Source organism: Pholis gunnellus (assembly GCF_910591455.1).
Source record: "Pholis gunnellus genome assembly, chromosome: 17".
Lineage (NCBI taxonomy): Eukaryota > Metazoa > Chordata > Actinopteri > Perciformes > Pholidae > Pholis > Pholis gunnellus.
Window position 1 is genome coordinate 22,001,696 of NC_136544.1, and position 25,884 is coordinate 22,027,579.

The window sequence follows — 25,884 nt, forward strand, 5'->3', positions numbered from 1 at the left end:
TTTTCTAGTTAGGACCTATTGTTCTTCTAATGTTTATTATTATCGTATTATTATTAACCGTGCTTGGGATACTGAAATTTGGCAGCAAGGCAGTCGTGACGAAAGTTGCAGTCTGATTGGAGATTGGGGTGTGCAGCTGTGGGAAAAAATATCGGCTCGATAGCGCCCCCTTTTGAGCACCCCAAGATGGGACGTACAAAAACTCCTCTTGGAGTTATTCTCTAAACCAAACAGGAAGTCGGACATCTTGAATTTTATGATGTTTTTTGGCCGTTTCAAGGAGCCCTACTTTAACGAACTCCTCCTACAGATTTAACCCGATTGACTCCAGATGTCAGTCTGCTCTTGAGACCTTGGCAGTGAAAAGTTATTCAAAGATCAAAAAGTTATCGTACTATGTACCCGCGGCATCAAAAAAACACCATTCGCCACAAAACAGGAAGTTGTTGTAACTCGGCCGTACATTGTCTAATCTGCTTCCCAGATAGGGAACCGTTACATAGCGCCACCTAGTGGCAACAGGAAGTTATACGTTGTGTACTTTGACATCCTGCTCCTCACAGATTAATCAGATCCTTTTAAAATGTTGCCAGGAGAGCCTTCAGACCTTGATCATGCTTCACTGTGAAGATTGTAAGAAGTTGTTGAAGGGCGGCGACGTGACGACTCGGCGAATTTCAATCCTTCGCCGTGAACGAATAAACTGATGTAACTCGACTCCACATCATCAGATCTTTACCAGATTTCACACGTTTGATGAGACTCCAGGCCTGAAGACATCTGCAGGTCAATCATGTATCATAGTCATAGCGCCACCTACTGGTGACAGGAAGTTAACGTTTCTCTTATCAGATCAACATCAAATTAGTTCCACACAAATGTAAGAAGTTCATAATGGCAGTTCATGAAGCTTTTGATGTTCCGTCGAATGCTGTCGCCGTGGCGGCGCAGTCTTCCCGTGAAAAACGAAGGTAATTTTGAGGCTAAAAATGCTCGAAACATAAGCAAACTCATGTTGTTACATATTATGGTTGTAATGCTTCAGAGGGGCAAATCGGCTCAATAGCGCCCCCTACAAAATTTCGACGAAGCAGCCCTCGCAGTACGTTTCACATAAATGTGCTAAATTTGGTGGGCACATGTATCACATGAAGACTTAAATAAAAGTCTCTTGGAGCCATGCTCTAAACCCAACCGGAAGTCAGCCATTTTGAATTTAGTATGAATTTCTAGTGTCGTTTTTGCCATTTGCAGGTGCCGTACTTTAACAAACTCCTCCTAGGGAATTAATCAGATCAGTTTAGAATTTGGTTGGAACAACCTAAAGACCTTAGTGATTAAATGTTGGACGTGGATGTGGTGTGGCGGCCATTTTACATGGTTCGCCATCATCCATCAAACTGTTGTAACTCGACTGTACTTTGTCAAAACTGTCCCAAACTTGACATGCTTGTTGACTGTCATGACTTTAGGACTTCTGCATGCCAATATTAACTCATTGTCATTGCGCCACCTACTGGCAACCACTGACGTAAGCAGGATTCTATAGTTACAGCGGCCCAAACACTGAACTTATTGAAAGGGTTCGTGGGCACACCATGAGAAAAAGACTTCTCTGATCTAAATATGTTTAAACTAAGATGCTTGGAGAGCAGAAATTGGATAAAAAAGGTTTCCAAATCGCGCTTGTACGTGGAGTTTTCATTAATAGTAAATTGAATTGTTATTGTTCGTTTTGGAACAGGCCGTAATGTAAAGTAATTTCATGCAACGTGAAGTTTGTTTAATAAAATCAAACTGCACCTAGAATAATCTATATGATAGATTATTCTACATTGGCTCACCTTTTAATTCTTTATCTTTTTTTTCCACATGAACTATACATTCTCCTATTTCTCCTCGGTCTTAAGAGCTGGCAAAATGCCCCGGCTACGCCATCAGTCGACACAGGAAATACCGTTTAACTCGTGCACGCGGTGACTGATGGTCACAGAAATACACGACCGCATCCACCAGAGTCCTGCCAGAACCCTCGACATGCGTGAGTATGCGAGGGCCCGATCAATGCTGCTCGCAGCTTTAATTATAGTCGTTACTCTTTTAATCTAATAACAATAAGAGTTTATATATATATATATATATCAGTGCTGGGCAAGTTGACGCGTTTTTATCGCGTTAACACATTAATTAATTAACGCCGACAATTATTTTATCACGCGTTAACGCAGTTTTTTTATTTATTATTAAGCAACATTTTTAACACAAGAACCGGCAGCGAGTGGTGAACAGCTGTTTGTGGCGTCTCTTCCTGTTTCCTTCGCCTACATTCCCCTGGGTCCTAAGTCCCTCCATGTACAGCTTCTTATCACCCTCTATGTACCAACGTATATTTATAACAAACACCACACATATTACGCTAATCAGCGTAGCATAGTGTCTGACCAACATACCAAAATAAGAAATGATTCATTTAAATTATTGTTTAGAGTTTTTAAAGTGTTTAGTTTGTAATATGTATAATAATCATATCATTTAGTTATCACTACTGAGAGTTTAACAAACATAAAACATGACGTAGATAGGTTTCAGGTTTCAAGATATATATTTAAATTCATCTCTGACACACATGAAGATAAAGTTGTGAACACCGGCTGAATATCTATGATCAGAATCATTATAACTGTGTTATAACTGCTGATGGGTGAAGAGAATCCTGTTAACAAGAACCTGATTTATTTAGTGTTTGCAAATCAAATGTTTTTGAATTCATTATTGAATTTTGCGCATAACTGTGATTAATCGCAAAAAATTCATGCGATTAATCACGATGTGTATATATATAAGTGTGTATATATATATATATATATGTATATATATATATTTATGTATATATATGTATATATATGTTTATATATGTATACATATGTATATATATGTATATATATTTATGTTTGAAGAAATCATCCTGCTGTTCTTTTATGAGACGATCAAGTTTTATATTTATGAACAACGTTTAATGAAATAATCACATTTCATCTGGTAATCATACATCTTCTTTAAGGCACACGGTTATAAACATGTAATAAACATGTAATATATTGATAAATGGAGACTCATAATCAAACATTCTGACTAAATGAATCAATTCAAAGTGAAACCATAAAATAAATTAATAAATATTTTCTTCTAAATAAATGTTGATTTTGATGACACAGTGACGTCTTCATGTCTTCAGTTGGTCTCACTGGAAGAGAAAGGTCAGAGGTCAGTTGTGTGACGCTCAACTGACACCTGTAACTCACGCTGATGTAATCAGATTACCTGAATGAGGTCATCGTGTCGCTGTGCTCGGGGGCGAAGGTGACGCCCCGACCTGCTCTCTCCTGAGACCCGGTGCTGCTGCCCAAGCTCTTCCTCATGACACCTGAACCACAAACATTATTATTATTTAATACCTTCTAATAAACAGGATTAATGTGATTATTGTGTTTTATTGCAGTGGGTCCTCCTCACCTGCAGGGGGCAGCACCTCCAGTCTCTGCAGGCTGCTCCTGCGAGGGTTCCCAGTCTTGGAGAGGCGGCGTTGGCGTTGGTTCAACATGGCCGCCGGGGAGACGATACCAGGGGGCGGGACTTTACCCATCCTCAGGTACAGCTCCTCGATCTCTCGCTTCTGATTGGCCTGCAGGTTCTGCACCTCCACATGGTGTCTGGGATTCAAAAGGGTTCAAACTTTATTCATTGTTATTTCTTTCAGTTACATATTATTAAACTATTACGATCAACCAATCACCTTTCGCGAAGCTCCCGCAGCTCCGCCCACATCTCCTCGTTGTTGCTCTCTGATTCGTCAGAGCTGACGTAAGGCGCCGAGCGGCTGCCCGGCGGCCCCTCCCACAGGCTGACCCTCAGCCTCCGACCCCCCCCCCTCCTCCTCTTCTCCTCCTCTTCCTCCTGTCCACGAGGGTTGCCGTGGAAACCCTGGACACGAACAGGCGGGCAGACCTCGACCGCCGTGCTCCTCTCTGATTCGCTCGAGCTGCTCGCTGAGCGTTCTGATTGGTTTGCCCCGGAGGGAGGCGGGGAGTGGGCGGTGGGTGTGGCCTGGCAGAGGGGGCGGGGCTCCTGGTGACGGACAGCAGGAATGAGTTCAGAGGGCGTCACCTGGAAACGCCCGACGTTTAAGACTGAAGGTGTGTTCACTGAAAGAGAAGAAGAAGCGCCGGGAGCGAGGACGGTCTCTGAGAACCAGACAAACGATCAGTGAGTCATCAGGTCGGTGTGATGTCACTTTGTGATGTCAGCATGGACTCACCTTGAGGAGGCGGAGCTAAGTCAACCTTCAGCTGAACAGGACTGAGAGGCTGAAATGAATGAATGAATGAATGAGTGAGTGAACATATAAATGAATGAATTAAACCAGCTTTCTCTCGTCCTCTAGAAATCAGGAAGCTCACCTGTGCCTCAGGTGTGTCGTGGGTTCGGCTGTCGGGGGCGGAGCCTGTCTGATGGGCGGGGGGGCTGTAGGACAGCTGGGAAGAGAAGGAGCCGAGGAACTTAGGACCCATGGAGGGAGACGTGGGGGGAGGGAGAGGATGAAAGCCCTGGTTGGGGGTCCCAGACGGGGGCATGAAGGACTGGACCATGCTCATGGCGAGAGAGAGCACGTTGGCCAGAGAGAAGAGAGGCTGGTCGGGGGGGGGGGCAGTGAGGGTGGAGGCTGGGAGCTGAGGAAGAGGAGGAGGTGAGGAGGGAGGAGGTGGAGCTCAGGGCCGTGTAGGGGGAGTACGGGGGAGACAGGGGGAGGTGGGAGGGAGGAGGCGGGGCCGAGTCTGGGGGGGGGTAATGGACGGGGGTGGAAGCTGGAGAGAGAGAGGGGGGGGGGGGAGATCATCAACAATGGGAGATATAAAATCAACATCAGGGGCCCCAGAACAGTTCCAGCCATGTTGTTTTACATCAGTTTCATTTTAAAATGCTCATAATCCTGAGACACATTATGTTTTCACACGTCGTTCTATTGAGTCCTGATGCTCCTTTAACGTGGGGGGCGTGGCCTTTAGCGTGGGGGGCGTGGCCTTGCCAACTTGCCTGTGCCGGTATTTTCAAAATGACAGCCATCACAACAAGCACATGTTATGGAAAAAAGAAAGGTAAGCATGATATTCATATTTCAAATGTTTTTTATGTTGTATTTTGATTGTTTTTAGTAAGTAAACATCTAAAGAAGAAAAACAACTCATTTATTAACGTTCACTGTGGTGCACGTCAGGACTCTGTTCTTCTGTTTATTTCAATTGTTTAGTAGAGACTCTGTGACAGAGAGGAGTCAGATTCAGACCTAGACCAGAAGATGAGAGTCCACTGGCCGGGACAGGAGAGGGTGAGAGTGAGGAGGTCTATGGAACGAACACGTGAACGAACATGTGAACGAACACGTGAACGAACACGTGAATGGAGAGGTGAGGTGCTGACATACCCGAGGTGGTGTGGGAAGACTGTGACCTCAGCGGTCTGACGGGGGGCGTGGCCTCGTGGTCGACGTAGAAGTCTCCGCCCTTCAAGGGGGAGGGGTCTGAATCTGCAATGTCTGATGGGAAAAAAACGCGCTAGTTAGCCGTTCTTTAGAAGATTTAATCTTACTTTGATTGTTTATTATCTGGTTTAGTGATGAAATTGTCAAATCAAATATTTCAGTTGCTTCTTGCGGGTTTGATATTATGTTTACTGATTATATTAAATTATTTTGTCTCAAATCAATTGAAGTGAATCCAAATGTTCAGAGAATCGTGACTTCTGTCAGGAAACTTGAATCTAACTTTAATATTCTACACCGTCTGTTATACCAGGAAGTGAAGACGAGGACGGAGTCCTGGAGAAACCCTGCAGAGACAGAAGAAGAACGTTGAGGACAAAGAAGAAGAAGAAGAAGAAGAAGAAGAAGAAGAAGAAGTGTTGGACAGACGAAGGTCACATACAGGTGAGTCCGTCAGCGAAAGGTGAGACGACCTGCTGCTGTCGGCCGGCTGCTGTTGATGCACCGTCATCATAGACTCCGCCCTCTTGATGATGTCATACATGCGGAGAATGAACCCTTCTCGCTCCAACGGCACGATGAAGTCTCTGTGGATCTGAGACAGATGTTATGATTTACTCCAGAGAGACAAACACATAACATGACAAACAGTTAAAGTACGGCGGCCTCAGCGCCTCACAGAGAGACGGCCGACCACCGCTGGACCACCGCTGGACCACCGCTGGACCACCGCTGGACCATCGCTAGCGTGTGCTACTAAACCTCATGTTGGTTAAAACAACCATGACTCATTTTCAGACTCATTCAGTCGAATGAATTTATTCATGAGATCTCTGAACAGTTTGTAAAGTATTGACTCGAGCAGCCACCAACATCTCACTGACACGACTCCATCTCAGCCTCTGCAGCAGCAGCATCCTCACGGCTCATTAGAAGCTGCTTCAAGTCTCTGGAAGCTCTTTTCTTTGTAGTTTATATAATTATTATTGGATGGCACTCACCATCACAGAGGCGATGTCCTCCGGGTTGTCTCCGTCCAGGTCGAACTTGAAGGTCACCATTTTACTGTTGTGGGTCTGCAGCTGACACTCCACCACGCGGTCCGCCATGTCGGACACCTGAACGCACTACGAGGTGTTACACAGTGTGTTGAATATTTAAATGTATTTATTAACGCTATATATATATTATATGTGAGGCGACGTCACCCCTGTGATCCTCAGACGAGCCCTCGCTCTCCGCCGGAACTGCTTCGTAGCCGCCCGGCGGCTCACTTCCTGGTTGCCCTTGTCTGATTGGCCGTCGTTGCCGTCACTCAAACCTGAGGTCACGTCGGAGGCGTAGCTACAAAACCAGGAAGTGAAGAGAGGAGAAAGACAGAGGTCATTTTGATGTTGGTCTTCATAAGTATAGAGATAAATGTGTGTGTTACCTCTCAATAGGTGAGGAGAAGCCGCACACTGATCCAGATGGCTGTCGCTCGGCATTGTGGGACACGGCGATGCTCTAGTGATGACACGAACGGAGAGATTTAGATTCAGTTCTGTTTTCCCATGATTCATAGGGAAAACCACCTCCAGAAGGTCAGTGAGACGTCTCACTTTATAATCTGATCGGTCTTCATAATCTCAGAGCGTAGAATCATTTATAACTCTAAAAATATTACTTTTAAAGCTCTCGTCTTTAGCCCCGCCCCTTGCCTGTATTAGGCCCGCCCCCCAACCCACCTTCGGGTAACGCAGCACGGGAAGGGGCGGAGCTTTGGATGGAGACCGGATTAAAGGGGGAGGAGCCTGGGGTTGAGGGGTTTCCTGAGCCACTGGAGCAGGGGCGGGGACAGAGTAGAGGGGGGCGTGGCGAGGGACTGCAGGGGGTGTGGCTTCGGCCTTCTCCAGCACACCTGCATCCATCTCATGGTCCACTGCCGACAAGAAACATGAATAAAGATTAAATCATTATAATAAATGATAAACAATGACAAATAAATATGATTATAGACACATTATTAACCCTGACATGTAGCCGTCGTGTACTCATCTCCGTCTCCTTCCGTCCTGCTGGAGACGCTTCTCGTCCCAGAATCCTCTCTGCTTACCGATGTCACTGTTGCCGTGGGCGGGGCTTGTATCCAGGAGGGGGCGGGACCTAAAACAGCTGCTGAGTCCTGCTGTTAAAACATAAAGAGCTGACTTTTTCTTTTGTTTAATTAATAATCAAATCAATCAAATATCTTGAATAGATATTGAATATATTGAACCAAGAAAGATTATAGATTTGAACACTGAGTTAATAAAATAAAAGGTTTAATCATCACATATTTATCTCTGATGCTGTTTAACAGACTAAAGAATATAATCAGTTATAAAGCTTTTTTTAACCTCCATATTCTTAATCTAGCAGAATAAACCTGATATAATGTAGAATATGAAGACATTTTAACATGTTTATTATTATGCATTCATAACCTGCATATAAACAGTTATTAACTAACAGTATAATACAGTTATTAGGAGCAGTCTGTGTGTCACAGAAACAACTTTAGACACACCTGATTGGCCGGTCTGTGATTGGGCGGTGTCGACGTCCGGGGCGTGGCCTCAGCCTCCAGCAGGCGGCGGCGTTTCTCCCGCTGACGCTTCACGGCCGTCACTCGGTGTCTGATCGCTTTGGCCACCGGCTTGTAGTCCGCCTCGCACAGGAAGCCCAGCACCACCTGAGAGAGACACAGACAGTGAGACCACCTCAGCTACGTCATCAACACGTCGCGGTGTCGTGATGTCACGGTACCATCTCCTGGGCGACCTCCTCCGGAACGTCCTTGTACAGCTCGAACAGGAACTCGATGGCGTTGTTGTCCTTGTACTTCCCGTGGAGCTTCTTGTTGTGGTCCATCCGGAGCCACAGCTTCAGGGCCGCCTTCGAGCCGTCGTCCTCCTCGGCCAGATCTACGTCGACCCCCGGCTGCTCCTGGAAGAACCGGTGGTCCAGCAGGTCCTGAACCGTGAACCTGCAGCAGGAAACACCAAAGACCCGAACCGGAGAACGGGTTCAGACGAGTCCAGTTAATCAGTCAGTGAGGTTTATTTTGTAGTGACAGAAGCTTAAGACTCATTTTAAATTGATAGAAATTTGAATATCTATATATCAGTGCTGGGCAACGATTACAATTTTTAATCACATGATATTTTTTGCGGTTAATCTCATTGTTATGCATAAAGTTCAATAATGAATCTAAAGTAGTGTGTTGAGCTCTTCTATGTTAAAGTGCTGCTCTATGAACTAAAGGTCAACAACATTTGGTTTAAACACGTTAAACTCATCAGGTTCTTGTTAACAGCAGGATTCTCTTCACACAGCAGCAGTTATAACACAGTTATAATGATTCTGATCATAGATATTCAGCCGGTGTTCACAACTTTATCTTCATGTGTGTCAGAGATGAATTTAAATATACATCTTGAAACCTGAAACCTATCTACGTCATGTTTTATGTTTGTTAAACTCTCAGTAGTGATAACTAAATGATATGATTATTATACATATTACAAACTAAACACTTTAAAACTCTAAACAATAATTTAAATGAATCATTTATTGTTGGTATGTTGGTCAGACGCTATGCTACGCTGATTAGCGTAACATGTGGTGTTTGTTATAAATGTACGTTGGTACATAGAGGGTGATAAGAAGCTGTACATGGATGAAGAGCTGCTTCTATGACTCATGTTGACTTTCTACAGCAACTGGAATCATCTGGAAACATCTGGTCCGTGTTCTGGTTACAGGTGGTGTTATTAGTGTTATTGGTGTTATTGGTGTTATTGGTGTTATTGGTGTTATTGGTGTTATTGGTGTTGTTGGTGTTATTGGTGTTGTTGGTGTTATTGGTGTTGTTAGTATTGTTGGTGTTATTGGTGTTGTTAGTGTTATTGGTGTTATTGGTGTTGTTGGTGTTGTTGGTGTTGTTGGTGTTATTGGTGTTGTTGGTGTTATTGGTGTTATTGGTGTTATTGGTGTTATTGGTGTTGTTGGTGTTGTTGGTGTTGTTGGTGTTATTGGTGTTATTGGTATTGTTGGTGTTGTTGGTGTTATTGGTGTTATTGGTGTTGTTGGTGTTATTGGTGTTGTTGGTGTTATTGGTGTTATTGGTGTTATTGGTGTTATTGGTGTTATTGGTGTTGTTGGTGTTGTTGGTGTTGTTGGTGTTATTGGTGTTATTGGTGTTGTTGGTGTTATTGGTGTTATTGGTGTTGTTGGTGTTATTGGTGTTGTTGGTGTTGTTGGTGTTATTGGTGTTGTTGGTGTTATTGGTGTTGTTGGTGTTGTTGGTGTTATTGGTGTTGTTGGTGTTATTGGTGTTATTGGTGTTATTGGTGTTGTTGGTGTTATTGGTGTTATTGGTGTTATTGGTGTTATTGGTGTTGTTGGTGTTGTTGGTGTTATTGGTATTGTTGGTGTTGTTGGTGTTATTGGTGTTGTTGGTGTTATTGGTGTTATTGGTGTTATTGGTGTTATTGGTGTTGTTGGTGTTGTTGGTGTTATTGGTATTGTTGGTGTTGTTGGTGTTATTGGTGTTGTTGGTGTTATTGGTGTTATTGGTGTTATTGGTGTTATTGGTGTTGTTGGTGTTGTTGGTGTTATTGGTGTTGTTGGTGTTATTGGTGTTATTGGTGTTGTTGGTGTTATTGGTGTTATTGGTGTTATTGGTGTTATTGGTGTTGTTGGTGTTGTTGGTGTTATTGGTATTGTTGGTGTTGTTGGTGTTGTTGGTGTTATTGGTGTTATTGGTGTTATTGGTGTTATTGGTGTTATTGGTGTTGTTGGTGTTGTTGGTGTTATTGGTGTTATTGGTGTTGTTGGTGTTGTTGGTGTTGTTGGTGTTATTGGTGTTGTTGGTGTTATTGGTGGATTTGTTTCTATGCTGGTGGAGATGGGCTTCCATACCTCTCTCTGCTGTCGGTGCGAATGCAGCCTTCAATGATCTCTTTCAGCTCAGCGACTGCAACTTTGAGAAAACTGTCTGGTTTGATTCCCTGAGAAACAAACGGAGATGAAACGTGTGACCAAAGACAGGAAGTAGACGGCGCTCAGGTGGGCGGAGCCTCACGTTGGTCACTTTGCGGTAGATCTGGGCGGCGTTCTGACACTCGGAGTACGGATACTCGGATGTCGCCATCTCCAGGATGCACATGCCGAAGGCGTAGATGTCCACGGCCTCGTTGTACTTCTCCTCGTACATCTCTGGAGCCATGAACTCTGGGGTCCCTGAACACATCACAACAGTAACTTCAAACAACTGAGCTTAACGCATCATTCTGCCCCCCCCCGCTGGCTGCGTTCCTACCAATCACGCTCTTGGCGAACGAAGCCTTCTTGAGCGTGGCGAGGCCCAGGTCTCCGATCTTCACCGAGCCCGTGGGTCCGGTGATGAAGACGTTGTCACACTTGAGATCTCGGTGCAGGATGGGGGGGCAGCGGGAGTGCAGGAACTGCAGCCCCTTCAGGATCTGGAAGCTCCAACGCTGTAGCAGCTTCAGCTTCATCTGACGGAACCTACGCAGGTACCTGATGGGGTTCAGAGGAACACCTGGTCAGGTGAGCTCAGGGGCGTTCAGGGACTAAAACCTATGTGTGCTCTATAGTGGACTCACGTCTTCAGGGTCCCGGAGGTCATGAGCTCCGTCACGAGGATGGTGCATTTGTGGCCCCTCAGCGAGGACTTCCAGGAGTCCAGGAAGCGGACGATGTTGGGGTGCTGCAGAGCCTTCAGCATCTCCACCTCCTCCGTGAACCGGAGCCGCTCCGCCCTGGTGAGCCGGTGAGTCTGAAGAGAAACACATGATTGATTTATTGATTATCAAGAACACACAACAGGAAGTTCATTGCAGAGAATTTTGACCTCATTAACTGTGTGTGTGTGTGTGTGTGTGTGTGTGTGAGCTGTTATCAACATCAACCAGCAGCCGTCTGTCCAATAAGATATCAGATACTGTGCACGGTACCAGACACTGCTGAGTCACCGTTTTATCTGTCTCACACACACTAACACACACACACACACATTAACACACACACACATTAACACACACACATTAACACACACGCATTAACACACACATTAACACACACACACACACACATTAACACACACACACACATTAACACACATCTCATCCAGATTCTTCTATTTTTCAGTTTGAGCCCAGTATCTTTTTTTAGTGCATGTGAGGGTGTCTTTGTGTATTGTGTGTACTCTGGTGTACTCTGGTGTACTCTTGTGTGTACTCTTGTGTACTCTTGTGTGTACTCTTGTGTACTCTGGTGTACTCTGGTGTACTCTGGTGTATTGTGTGTACTCCTGTGTACTCTGGTGGACTCTGGTGTACTCTGGTGGACTCTGGTGGACTCTGGTGGACTCTGGTGTACTCTGGTGGACTCTGGTTTACTCTGGTGTACTCTGGTTTACTCTGGTGTACTCTGGTGTACTCTGGGTGTACTCTGGTGGACTCTGGTGTACTCTGGTGGACTCTGGTGTACCTGGAGCTCACACCAGGCCACCTCCCTGGTGGTCTCCGTGTCTAGTCCTCTGTAGACGGTCTTGAAGGATCCTCGTCCGATCTCGATGTTGAACTTCAGGAATCTTCCGTCCGGAGACGAAGCCGCGGCCTGCGTCTCCTCTTCATCGTGCTCCTCCTCCTCCTGTTGCCACGGTAACGCCTCATTGTTGGCGTCTGACAGCGCGACTGACGGCTCCTCCCCCGAGTCCGAGCTGATGTCCCGATTGGCCGGAGGGTTGGCCTTTGAGGTTGTCATGGTAACAGGAGAAAGAGGAGGAGGGAGAATAGACTCTTCTTCTTCTTCTTCTTCTTCTTCTTCAGGTCTTTTCTTGGTCCACGGCAGCATCCTCCTCCTTTTCCTTCTCTTCTTCCTCCTCCTCTTCCTCTTCTTCCTCTTCCTCAGTCTGTAGTCTCGTTTGTGTCCCTCGCTGTGATGTCAGAGAAGTGGGAGGAGTCACCAGAGGATTTAATTGAACTGGAACATACATTTGATGATTTATTCTTTGTTTCTATATTTCTATTTCTTCTATTTGCTCATTTTATCGGAAACATCTTTAGACTTTGAAATAAATAAATAATAACTAATAATACTCATAAATATCTACGAATGAACTCTCGTGGAGAACTAACGAACAAATAACGTAGAACTAACTAATACATGTGTGTAATGTGTCTGTTGTTGTGCTTTGAGGTTTTTTGTTTAATGATTCTCTAATCCAGGGGTCACTACTAGGCGGACCGCGGTCCAGGTCCAGACCGTTAGGGTCTGGACCTGGACCTGGACCTGGACCTAAAACCGATAGATAATTGAGAATTATTACATTTTGACAAAACGCTTCTATTTTAACCGGCGCAGCTTTTCCAGACTTTACAGCACTCATTCTGCGGTATTATTATTATTATATATATATATATAATAATATATATATATATAATAATATATAATATATATATATATATTATACTATATAAATATCATATATTATAGATAATATATAATATAATGTAATATATATATAATATATATATATTACATTATATTATATATTATACTATATATATATATACATAGTATAATATATATATTAGGAAGGTGCGTGGGCCCGTACATCGCTGCTTGCAGCTTTAGTTATAACTGTGTTATAACTACTGTGTAAAGAGAATACTGCTGTTAAAAAGCACCTTATTTGTTTAAAGTGTTTAAACCAAATGTTTTTGCACTTTTGTTCATATAGCAGCACGTTTAAAATAAAAGTGCTTAATACACTACTTTTAAATTCATTATTCAATGTTGCACATAACAATGAGATTAATCGCGATTAAAAATTGTAATCGTTGCCCAGCACTAATATATATATATATACATATTATATTATATTATATTATATTATATTATATTATTATCGAGTAAAGTGGACTCACTGTGTCCGTCAACAGGTCCTGATCCTGAACCAGTGAAACAGCAGAAACCAGTAGTGCTGCTTAAAGGATCCCAGAGTCCTGGTCCCTAAGGGGTCCATCGTGGTCCTCATGAAGTCCACTAAACCCTAACCCAAGTCTTCCTCCAGTTCTTTTAAAGTCCTCTCTCCTCAGAGAGCTCTATCAGCAGAGAGCAGATGGAGCTCCGCCCACTGGACACCTGTCACCTGATAACACACAGACAGAAACACTCACAACCTTCACTGAACACATTCAAACCTTTGATCCTCATTTAGTCACAGTGACGTCATCGCCGATATTATCCACCAATAAAGAATAATCAATCATTAGTGAACAATATTAATCAATAAATCATGTTTTCTACTTTTAGTCCATTTATTTGTCAGAAGATTACATTTTCTTTGAAATTATTTTCTATTTATTGTTTTTATTCATTAACTTCTGAAGTTATTGATTTATTATATTGATGATTTCATATTTCACACATCGAACATACAGACAAGTAGGAAACATTTTATTTTTAAATATATTTATATTTATATATTAGTTTCCAATCAGATCCAGCAGTTAAATGTTTACGTTAAATGTTTACGTTAAATATTTACATTAAATGTTTACGTTAAATATTTACGTTAAATGTTTACGTTAAATGTTTACGTTAAATGTTTACGTTAAATGTTTGCGTTAAATGTTTACGTTAAATGTTCACGTTAAATGTTCACGTTAAATGTTAACGTTAAATGTTAACGTTAAATGTTTACGTTAAATGTTTGCGTTAAATGTTAACGTTAAATGTTAACGTTAAATGTTTACATTAAATGTTTACGTTAAATGTTTACGTTAAATGTTTACGTGTATGAGGTTCTTCTTCATAGTCAGTGTTTTACTCCAGTAGAGGAAGTTTAGACACCTGAAAGAATCTGTGAGTTTAAGTCAACGCTATATTTATAATACTTTCACTTCATCGACTGTAAGAAGTTCAATTTACAACAATATTTGTAACCAGATCATGAAGTCAATCTATTTCTACGTCTTTTAACTCCTGATCAAACCATCAAAAGCTATTATTACTATTATTATTTTAATTGTAATTATCATTACCCTTATTATTATTTTAATTATTATTATTATTTTTATTATTATTATTATTATTTAAATTTGTATTTTTATTGTTATTGTCATTATTGTTATTATTATTACTATGATTAATATTATCATCATTCTTGTTATTATCATTCTTGTTATTATTATCATTATTATTATCACTATTGTTATTATTTGATTTAACTTAATTGTATTAAATTTAGTTAGTTTGCTGTAATTATTACAATGTAAATAAGTCATAATACTTAGTTTTGGTCCTCATGTCGGATTCAATGTGTTTTTTATTTTATTTTATATAAATATTCCTTATGAATAGATATGATTGATAGTTTGTTTAAAGTATGTTATTAACAATATTCATAGAACTGAACGATCGATCTGTTATCGTTTAGCTGTTTTCTGCGATCGTCTTATACTGTCTGAAGTATCCCACAATCCTTTGCGCCCCTCAGTAGTTTGCCAGTCATCGTAGGAACAGACCGAAGTGACGCTGCAGATCTTCGTTAACGAGCTTTTCTGTTTGTTTCTGCTCGTTTCTCTCCGGACATCATGAAGGAGACAGCGGCCAAGCGGCGGGGGGACAAGGCGGGAGGTCGGGACCGGGACTCTAAGGACCAGAACCAGGACTCTAAAGCCGAGAAGAAGGACCTGGGCCTTGAGCCGCAGGACGTGGAGATGATGCCGGAAGAAGAAGCAGCTAACGCGGCTAAACAACCCAAAGAGCTGGACAACATGACGCTGGACGGTAAACACGAGGTTTAAGTACCGGGACGGCCCGGTACCGGAGATAGCATGTTAGCATCAGCGGCTAGCAGACCAATTATTTTAAAGGGACCGTGTACAGTTAAAAACATCAATGTCACCGTTTGATGCTCCAGGTTAGTTAGCTTTAAAGCTAATTGTCATCTGTAGTCTCTTGGCAGGTTCAAAACAAAGCACAATAACAAACAGTATAAATTATATATATATACAGTATAAATGATATTTACAGGGTAAAGACAATACAAAGAAGAGCACACAAGACACACAATAGTATATATAGTATGTATAATAACACATCACACATGTATGTTTGTCAGACAATAGATACAATGTCAGTGAGTACAGATATATGCATACATATATACACATATATATATATATATGTGTATATGCACATATATATATATGTGTATATTAGTGCTGGGCAACGATTAAAATTTTTTACTGAATAATACATAATGAATCTAAAGTAGTGTGTTGAGCTCTTGTATGTTAAAGTGCTGCTCTATGAACTAAAGGTCAACAACATTTGGTTTAAACACTTTAAACTCATCAGGTTCTTGTTAACAGCAGGATTCTCTTCACACAGCAGCAGTTATAACACAGTTATAATGATTCTGATCATAGATATTCAGCCGGTGTTCACAACTTTATCTTCATGTGTGTCAGAGATGAATTTAAATATACATCTTAAACCTGAAACCTATCTACGTCATGTTTTAATGTTTGTTAAACTCTCAGTAGTGATAACTAAATGATGTGATTATTATACATATTACAAACTAAACACTTTAAAAACTCTAAACAATAATTTAAATGAATCATTTATTGTTGGTATGTTGGTCAGACGCTATGCTACGCTGATTAGCGTAATATGTGTGGTGTTTGTTATAAATGTACGTTGGTACATAGAGGGTGATAAGAAGCTGTACATGGAGGGACTTAGGACCCAGGGGAATGTAGGGGAAGCATGAACCTGTAGTCTGTACCGTGGCAGTAACGTGTAGCATGAGGAAGCTAAGCTAATAAAGAGTTAAGAGCAGTTTGCTCTCTCGTGCTTATATGTTCATTTAAAACATGACAATATGTATTTTGATATTGTCACGTTTGATCCTGAAACAGCAGCAGGAAGTGACGTCACACAAACAGCTGTTCACCGCTCGCTGCCCGCTTTTTGTGTTAAAAATGTCGCTTAATAACAACAACAAAAACTGCGTTAACGCGTGATAAAATAATTGTCGGTGTTAATTAATGAATGCGTTAACGCATTAACTTGCCCAGCACTAGTATATATGTATATATTTCTATGTATAAACTCTATGTATAAACTCCCCCCCCCCCCCACAGACATAAAGGAGCATGTGAAGCAGATAGAGAAGGCCGTCTCAGGGAAGGAGCCCCGGTTTGTTCTGAGAGCTCTGAGAGCGTTGCCGTCTACCAGCCGTCGTCTGAACACCAACGTGCTCCATAAAGCTGTGTTTGGCTTCTTCACCAACAACACCAGCACCAGAGACCAGCTGCTGGGCTTCCTGGACGAGGTCATTGATCAACAATCATGTTAATCACTCATTCATGTTCGACCATCATAGACCAAACTACATCTAAGTACAGTACGGTTTAAACTACATCTAAGTACAGTACGGTTTAAACTACATCTATCTACAGTACGGTTTAAACTACATCTATCTACAGTACGGTTTAAACTACATCTATCTACAGTACGGTTTAAACTACATCTATCTACAGTACGGTTTAAACTACATCTATCTACAGTACGGTTTAAACTACATCTATCTACAGTACGGTTTAAACTGCATCTATCTACAGTACGGTTTAAACTACATCTATCTACAGTACGGTTTAAACTACATCTATCTACAGTACGGTTTAAACTGCATCTATCTACAGTACGGTTTAAACTACATCTATCTACAGTACGGTTTAAATTGCATCTATCTACAGTACGGTTTAAACTGCATCTATCTACAGTACGGTTTAAACTACATCTATCTACAGTACGGTTTAAATTGCATCTATCTACAGTACGGTTTAAACTGCATCTATCTACAGTACGGTTTAAACTACATCTATCTACAGTACGGTTTAAACTACATCTATCTACAGTACGGTTTAAACTACATCTATCTACAGTACGGTTTAAACTACATCTATCTACAGTACGGTTTAAACTGCATCTATCTACAGTACGGTTTAAACTGCATCTATCTACAGTACGGTTTAAACTACATCTATCTACAGTACGGTTTAAACTGCATCTATCTACAGTACGGTTTAAACTGCATCTATCTACAGTACGGTTTAAACTGCATCTATCTACAGTACGGTTTAAACTACATCTATCTACAGTACGGTTTAAACTGCATCTATCTACAGTACGGTTTAGTTCAGATAAAAACAAGAAAGAAGTTAACTTTGAGTTTAAACATAGACGTGTGATCAGCTGATCAGTACTGATACCTGTCTCTCTGTCTCTCTGTCTGTCTCTCAGCCGATGGAGGTGTTAGAGGGAGACGTCCCGTTCCGTCCCAGGACGGGTAAATCAGCATCTGCTCCTCTGCTGCCGGAGGTGGAGGCTTATCTTCAGCTGCTGCTGGTGGTTCACCTGACAAACAACAAGAGATACACCGAGGTCTGTGTGTGTGTGTGTGTCTGTCTGTCTGTCTGTCTGTCTGTCTGTCTGTCTGTCTGTCTGTCTGTCTGTCTGTCTGATGATGACGTGTGTTTCAGGCTCAGAAGGTGTCAGACGACCTGCTGCAGAAGATCGGGTCTAAGAACCGCAGAGCTCTGGATCTGGTGGCTGCTAAGTGTTATTATTACCACGCTAGAGTGTACGAGTTCCTCAAGCAGTTTGACACCATGCGCAGGTACACACACACACACACACACACACACACTCACATAGACAGACACACACAGGTTAACACCAGGTGTGTCCCTCGTATCCTGAACATGTTCTTCTTCTCTAGTTTCCTCCACACGCGTCTGCGTACAGCGACTCTGCGTCACGATGCCGACGGTCAGGCCGTCCTGCTGAACCTGCTGCTCAGGAACTACCTGCACTTCAACCTGTACGACCAGGCGGAGAAGCTGGTGTCCAAGTCTGTGTTCCCTGAGCTCGCCAACAACAACGAGTGGGCCAGATACCTGTACTACACAGGTGAGACAATACCTGTACTACTGATACCTGTACTACTGATACCTGTGCTACTGATACCTGTACTACTGATACCTGTACTACAGATACCTGTACTACTGATACCTGTGCTACTGATACCTGTACTACTGATACCTGTACTACTGATACCTGTACTACTGATACCTGTACTACAGATACCTGTACTACTGATACCTGTACTACAGATACCTGTACTACTGATACCTGTACTACAGATACCTGTACTACTGATACCTGTACTACTGATACCTGTACTACTGATACCTGTACTACTGATACCTGTGCTACTGATACCTGTGCTACTGATACCTGTACTACTGATACCTGTGCTACTGATACCTGTGCTACTGATACCTGTACTACAGATACCTGTACTACTGATACCTGTACTACTGATACCTGTGCTACTGATACCTGTACTACTGATACCTGTACTACTGATACCTGTACTACAGATACCTGTACTACTGATACCTGTGCTACTGATACCTGTACTACTGATACCTGTACTACAGATACCTGTACTACTGATACCTGTGCTACTGATACCTGTACTACAGATACCTGTACTACTGATACCTGTACTACAGATACCTGTACTACTGATACCTGTACTACTGATACCTGTACTACTGATACCTGTACTACAGATACCTGTACTACTGATACCTGTACTACTGATACCTGTACTACTGATACCTGTACTACAGATACCTGTACTACTGATACCTGTACTACTGATACCTGTACTACTGATACCTGTACTACAGATACCTGTGCTACTGATACCTGTGCTACTGATACCTGTACTACAGATACCTGTACTACTGATACCTGTACTACTGATACCTGTACTACAGATACCTGTACTACTGATACCTGTACTACTGATACCTGTACTACAGATACCTGTACTACTGATACCTGTACTACTGATACCTGTACTACAGATACCTGTACTACTGATACCTGTACTACAGATACCTGTACTACTGATACCTGTACTACTGATACCTGTACTACTGATACCTGTACTACTGATACCTGTACTACAGATACCTGTACTACTGATACCTGTACTACAGATACCTGTACTACTGATACCTGTACTACTGATACCTGTACTACTGATACCTGTACTACTGATACCTGTACTACAGATACCTGTGCTACTGATACCTGTGCTACTGATACCTGTACTACAGATACCTGTACTACTGATACCTGTACTACTGATACCTGTGCTACTGATACCTGTGCTACTGATACCTGTACTACTGATACCTGTACTACTGATACCTGTACTACTGATACCTGTGCTACAGATACCTGTACTACTGATACCTGTACTACTGATACCTGTACTACTGATACCTGTGCTACTGATACCTGTGCTACTGATACCTGTGCTACTGATACCTGTACTACTGATACCTGTACTACTGATACCTGTACTACTGATACCTGTGCTACTGATACCTGTGCTACTGATACCTGTACTACTGATACCTGTACTACTGATACCTGTACTACTGATACCTGTACTACTGATACCTGTACTACACAGGTGAGACGATGCCTGTGTTCACCTGTGTGTCATGTGACCTCCTGCAGGTCGTATTAAGGCGATCCAGTTGGAGTACTCTGAGGCTCGCAGGACTTTGACCAACGCTCTGAGGAAAGCTCCCCAACACACCGCTGTGGGCTTCAAACAGACGGTCCGTTACACACGATGTAATAACACGTGTTATTACATTCATATAACCGTGGTACTGTGAGTGATAACAGTACTGATCTGTGATCAGGTCCACAAGCTGCTGATCGTGGTGGAGTTGTTGTTGGGAGAGATTCCTGACAGACTCCAGTTCAGACAGCCGTCACTGAAGAGGTCACTGATGCCCTACTTCCTGCTGACTCAGGGTCAGTCTTTACTCTCTGATGGTTCCTTTAGCAGTCTGTTCATTGTTACTATATGTGTGTACTCTGTGTGTACTCTGTGTGTACTCTGTGTACTGTGTTTGTCCAGCGGTGAGAGCGGGTAACCTGGCCAAGTTCAACCAGGTCCTGGAGGAGTTTGGGGAGAAGTTCCAGACCGACGGGACGTACACGCTCATCATCCGCCTGAGACACAATGTCATCAAGACCGGTGAGCCAATCACAGGACACCTCTGACATCACAGCCTGATGTCACCTGATAGCCCTTTAGTCATTAAAGATGTGTGTGTGTGTGTGTGTGTGTGTGTGTGTGTGTGTGTGTGTGCAGGTGTGCGTATGATCAGTCTTTCGTACTCTCGTATATCTCTGGCCGACATCGCTCAGAAGCTGCAGCTCGACAGTCCAGAGGACGCGGAGTTCATCGTGGCCAAGGTAACGAGGAAACAAGAAGAGGAGACATCAGTCATCTACATCTTTACATCCATCAGAGTTAACAACGTTTAACAATAGTTTAGACCTTAACCTGAACTGTGTTTCCAGGCGATCCGTGACGGAGTGATCGAAGCGAGCATCAACCACGAGAAAGGCTTCGTCCAATCAAAAGAGACCATGGACATCTACGGAACCAGAGAGCCTCAGCTGGCTTTCCACCAGAGAATCTCCTTCTGCCTGGACATCCACAACATGTCTGTCAAGGTGAGACACGCACCTGAACACGCACCTGTACACGCACCTGAACACGCACCTGTACACGCAGCTGAACAAGCACCTGAACACGCACCTGAACATGCACGCACCTGAACACGCACGCACCTGAACACGCACCTGAACATGTACCTGAACATGCACCTGAACACACACCTGAACACGCACACACCTGAACACGCACACACCTGAACACGCACCTGAACACGCACCTGAACACGCACCTGAACACACGCACCTGAACACACGCACCTGAACACGCACCTGTACACGCACCTGAACACAAACACGCACCTGAACACGCACCTGAACACACGCACCTGAACACGCACCTGTACACGCACCTGAACACGCACCTGAACACGCACCTGAACACGTACCTGAACATGCACCTGAACACACACGCACCTGAACACGCACCTGAACACGCACCTGAACACGCACCTGTACACGCACCTGTACACGCACGCGAACGCGAACACACACGCAACTGAACACGCACCTGAACACACACCTGAACACGCACGCACGGCAACACACACCTGAACACGCACCTAAACATACACGCACCTGAACACGCACCTAAACATACACGCACCTGAACACACACGCAACTGAACACGCACGCGAACACACACCTGAACACGCACGCACCTGAACACGCACGCGAACACGCACCTGAACACGCACACGAACACGCACCTGAACACACACGCACCTGAACACGCACGCGAACACACACCTGAACACGCACCTGAACACACACGCAACTGAACACGCACCTGACATCCACAACATGTCTGTCAAAGTGAGACAAGAGCTTGTTTTGAAATGTTTTTGAATTTAGACTTCTGACAGGTAGAAGACGAGTTCTCAACACATTTATATTCGCTGTCTTCTTCCTGGTTATAACGGTTAATAGCCGTTTATAACTGGTAATAACTCTTGCTGTGGATCAGTTTATTGATGAGAAGAGCTTCAGTTAAATAACCTTGTTTCTTCCTGCAGGCCATGAGGTTTCCTCCTAAAGCGTACAACAAAGACCTGGAGTCAGCAGAGGTAACACACACACACACACACACACACACACACACACACACACACAGGTTCTCCATCAGTTTAAAGGTTGATGGTAAATGTAGTTCATTGGAGCTCTAGTGACAGAGGAGTTCTCCTGCTGGTGGAGCCGTGCCTACATGTCCCAGGATGCATTGCTCTACACTAAAGCAGCCTCTACTCTGACTTTAATTGTGTGTGTGTGTGTGTGTGTGTGTGTGTAGGAGCGTCGGGAGCGTGAGCAGCAGGATCTGGAGTTTGCTAAAGAAATGGCTGAAGATGATGATGACAGCTTCCCATGATCCTCTCTGCTGACTTCCTGTGTGTGTGATGTTAGTAGATGAGTTATTACCCACAATCCTCCTCTTCTTCTGCTGTAACCTCTGAACAAATAAAATACTCTTTGGGTTTGTTTACACATGTTTGTTCCTGTGGTGTTCTGGGTAATGTAGTCACATGTTGGACTCTGAATCATAAGGGAGACGAGTGATAAATGTCCGTTTATTTAACGAACCAAGAACCAAACTAGAACCGATGAAGCCGCTGGACGGGGGGGTCGTCACAATGTTTACATGAACAGATTCATCAACGATGAGGTCACCAACCTCCTCTGTTACCGTGGTTACAAAACGTCAACAGGAAATCATCTCAAAACAAACTGAGAAAATATGAACGAATCCAACGTGACTCAGTTTAATGTTTATATTTACAGAAACAAGCGGCCGTCCACTAAACAGGAAGTAGTTTAATATTTAATATTAGATGTAATGCTTAACAGTACTAATGGTATACATATATATATATACATATATATTATATATATATATATGTATATATTATATACACACACCATCAGGACCAGCTAACTCCAGCCTCCTGTAGGATGATCTGCATTCAAGCCTTTTCTGAACCCACCTGAGGATCACCGGTCACATTTCATTCAGTTATTAAAGAAACATTCAGCATCAACATTTACACACAAAGAACACAAACTTTCCAAGGAAGTAACTTTACTCTGAAATCTCCCTTTAGTTTCCACTGGTGACAGTAATCCAGGAGTTTTTCAGGAGCGGCTGCCCGTGAAGAAGTTCGTGACTCAGAGGTTTTTCTGATGTGATGAAATGTTTGTGACCCAAGAGGCTGCTGGGAAACTATAAACTGTTTAATCTGTTTAAGCTCCTCCTCCAGCTGTGACGTCACAAAGCTTTCATCAGAAACATCTCTGAGTCAGAAACCTGCACATTCACAGGTTCTCATGTCGAGGGTTCGATTCCCGGCTCCGCTGGTTGGTGTCGGTGTGTGACGAGCGGCCTGCTGTCAGTGAATCAATGGGTTTGAATGAGGACATGGAGATGTTCAGGGGGAAGTTGTCTCTGAGTATAGATGTAGATGCTTTGTACCGCTGGGCCTTCTGTGCCGTCTACCTCCTAGAAACCTCCTGACGCCACAGCTACGGTGAGTTTCTATTGGTGTAGCATCACGTATTCGTATTAAACCGTTCGGTACGAGGCTCACGAACCCAACAACACGTTTGAATAATACGAGTGCATTTGGAAAAAGCAGAAGCTTAAATTGTGGGAAATATAATGTTCTTTTGGTGGAGCCACTGCGCCCAACCTGGCAACCCAACCACGTCACAGACGACGTGCTGCCTGACACGCCCACCACGGAGGATAAACATCGTACTCCGGTGAGCCACGTGTGTTCTGGGAGGCTATGCTAAACTAGCTTAGCAGGAAAACAACACAAACAAACTCACGCTACAAACTCTCCGCTCAGCGTTTAGCTGTTCCTACGGATTCAAACGGGGCTGAAGCGATCGCCACACAATCCCCATTTCTCCAGACCGTCATTAACGGATAATGCATCGAGTCCAAATCAACGTAGTTAACACAATGACAAGAACCAGTCACATATATTTATATGGCAACAAAGCAACAAATCAATCCAGCAGCACTGCAGCGCTAGAGCACGATTCATATGATTCACATCAGAGAACATCAACCGTCTCATAGAAACCACACCAGAGACACATGAACAGTCGTAACGCTGCTGCAGATGTAACACAAAAGCACTTCACTTACCAAAGCTGCTGTTCACTTCAAGACAAAGTCCATCCTCCTTTCTTTGATTACAAGGAGTTTAATGACGCGGTTGTTCAGAACATCGGTGCGGTTCTGTTCCAGCCAGAGGTCGTCCTGGGACCGTGTTCGTTGAGCTGTTGATCCACTCGGGTCTCAGCTAAAGTTTTCAAAAGCAGCGTAGCTTGTAAGTGTGCTGCCGTGCTGTGGTGTCGTGTTGCTGCCTTGGTTAGCAAATCCAGCGTAGCTCCAAACACCAAGAGCTCATATAAAACGCATTCTTAGCCGTAAAATGTGCAGCGCTTCTCCGACGCTGTCAGCCAGGAACACCGTTGGTGCAAATCCTTTCCCTGGCTGGCTCAGGGCTGCTAGCTGTGGCCGACCCTTTCTTACGATGTCTAGCTTTTCTGGAAATGTCCAAATCTGTTTCTCCTCCTTCAGCCATTGAGTGTTAAAAAAACAAAGCTACACCAAGCAAAATGCTAAAAATGTCATCTCGATGTCATAACTTCTTACATATCGCTCAACTTGAACTCTTACTACTAATAACTTCTGCTAACTAGCTTCACAACAGTGACGCTAGCCCACTGACCAATCACACCTCACGTTATTGCTGACGTAGACTACCCAGAATGCTCTGACACGTCAAAGAATACGCCCACCATGTCAAACTAAAGATCTGATTGGTTGAACACTATGACGATCAACAACATCGTCCCCATTCACTTAACCTGCACATGGATTCACTGGTGAGTCTGCAGGCCTGGGGCCTCTCTTCTACCTAGAGACACAGAGGTGAACTCTGATTGGATCAAAGCTCTACTTAAAACAAGCTGCACTGAAGCAGAGCAGCTGAGGAGCACAGTAGCTGTGCTATGAGAACATAAGATAATGAGACAAATATTGATAATACATGTCGTGTATTAATGATTAAATGATAAAACAGCTCTAACTTTGATTCTGTTCAGAACAGCAGAGAAGGCTTTGCAGGCCTGACGGCCCACCACTGGTCCTCTTACTGCTTTTTCTTCTTTAATAATTTAAACTAAAGCTGAAGAACTTCTTCTGGAGCTTTTGACAGAATCTCATGGTCTTCTTCATGTGACCGCTTGTTTCCAGTGTTTTCAGGATGAGAAGAGAAGAAGACTGTGGGATGTGGTTGAAAGCTCTGAAAGCCAGTAAACGAACCTTGAGTTTAAAGTGAACATAAAAATATCATATAAATATAATAAATTATAAATATACTAAAAAGTAAAATCTTTCTGTTCTAGTTAAATATTTGACTGATTCTTTGCTGTAAAATACTTTGTGTTGTAATACTTCAGATACTTTATATACTGCTGATACTTTAATGTTTAATGTACATTAATCTATATTAATGCTTCATATTTTACTCTACAAGTACACACTGAAGTGTAAGTAAAAAGTATAAGTACACACTTCACTAAATGTACTTCTGTCATTTTCTTTTACGATGAAGGAAAAGTTTCAACAGGAAGTTTTCTGCTGACT

The 25,884-nt window shown here is 43.0% G+C and overlaps 2 protein-coding genes across 2 annotated transcripts; one reads left to right on the plus strand and one right to left on the minus strand.

The window, feature by feature from the left end:
* Window positions 1–2,987: 2,987 nt before the first annotated feature.
* wnk4b (WNK lysine deficient protein kinase 4b) lies at window positions 2,988–13,614 on the minus strand. The gene is given in 23 exon segments (XM_079177345.1): window positions 2,988–3,244; window positions 3,322–3,424; window positions 3,514–3,710; window positions 3,794–4,202; window positions 4,316–4,364; window positions 4,458–4,703; window positions 4,705–4,862; window positions 5,480–5,590; window positions 5,847–5,895; window positions 5,898–6,131; window positions 6,538–6,654; window positions 6,745–6,880; window positions 6,969–7,042; window positions 7,264–7,457; window positions 7,547–7,703; window positions 8,085–8,249; window positions 8,324–8,543; window positions 10,481–10,569; window positions 10,644–10,801; window positions 10,881–11,101; window positions 11,188–11,360; window positions 12,074–12,521; window positions 13,516–13,614. Coding segments are annotated over 22 exon segments (3,639 nt in total). The 5' UTR covers window positions 12,440–12,521; window positions 13,516–13,614; the 3' UTR covers window positions 2,988–3,231.
* Window positions 13,615–15,087: 1,473 nt separating this feature from the next.
* Window positions 15,088–22,709, plus strand: psmd3 (proteasome 26S subunit, non-ATPase 3). The gene is made up of 12 exons (XM_079178047.1): window positions 15,088–15,382; window positions 16,747–16,937; window positions 17,909–18,049; window positions 18,148–18,284; window positions 18,387–18,577; window positions 20,210–20,313; window positions 20,401–20,515; window positions 20,622–20,741; window positions 20,859–20,962; window positions 21,071–21,226; window positions 22,244–22,294; window positions 22,516–22,709. The coding sequence occupies exons 1-12, from the start codon at window positions 15,187–15,189 to the stop codon at window positions 22,591–22,593; spliced, it is 1,584 nt and encodes a 527-aa protein (XP_079034173.1). The 5' UTR covers window positions 15,088–15,186; the 3' UTR covers window positions 22,594–22,709.
* The last annotated feature ends 3,175 nt before the right edge of the window (window positions 22,710–25,884 follow it).

Bases quoted from the DNA above. Each gene is read 5' to 3' on its own strand.
- psmd3 (XM_079178047.1), top strand. From the start codon at position 15,187: ATGAAGGAGACAGCGGCCAAGCGGCGGGGGGACAAGGCGGGAGGTCGG. The intron at 15,383-16,746 runs GTAAACACGAGG...CCCCCCCCACAG, and splicing joins GGACAACATGACGCTGGACG to ACATAAAGGAGCATGTGAAG. The intron at 21,227-22,243 runs GTGAGACACGCA...TTCTTCCTGCAG, and splicing joins TCCACAACATGTCTGTCAAG to GCCATGAGGTTTCCTCCTAA.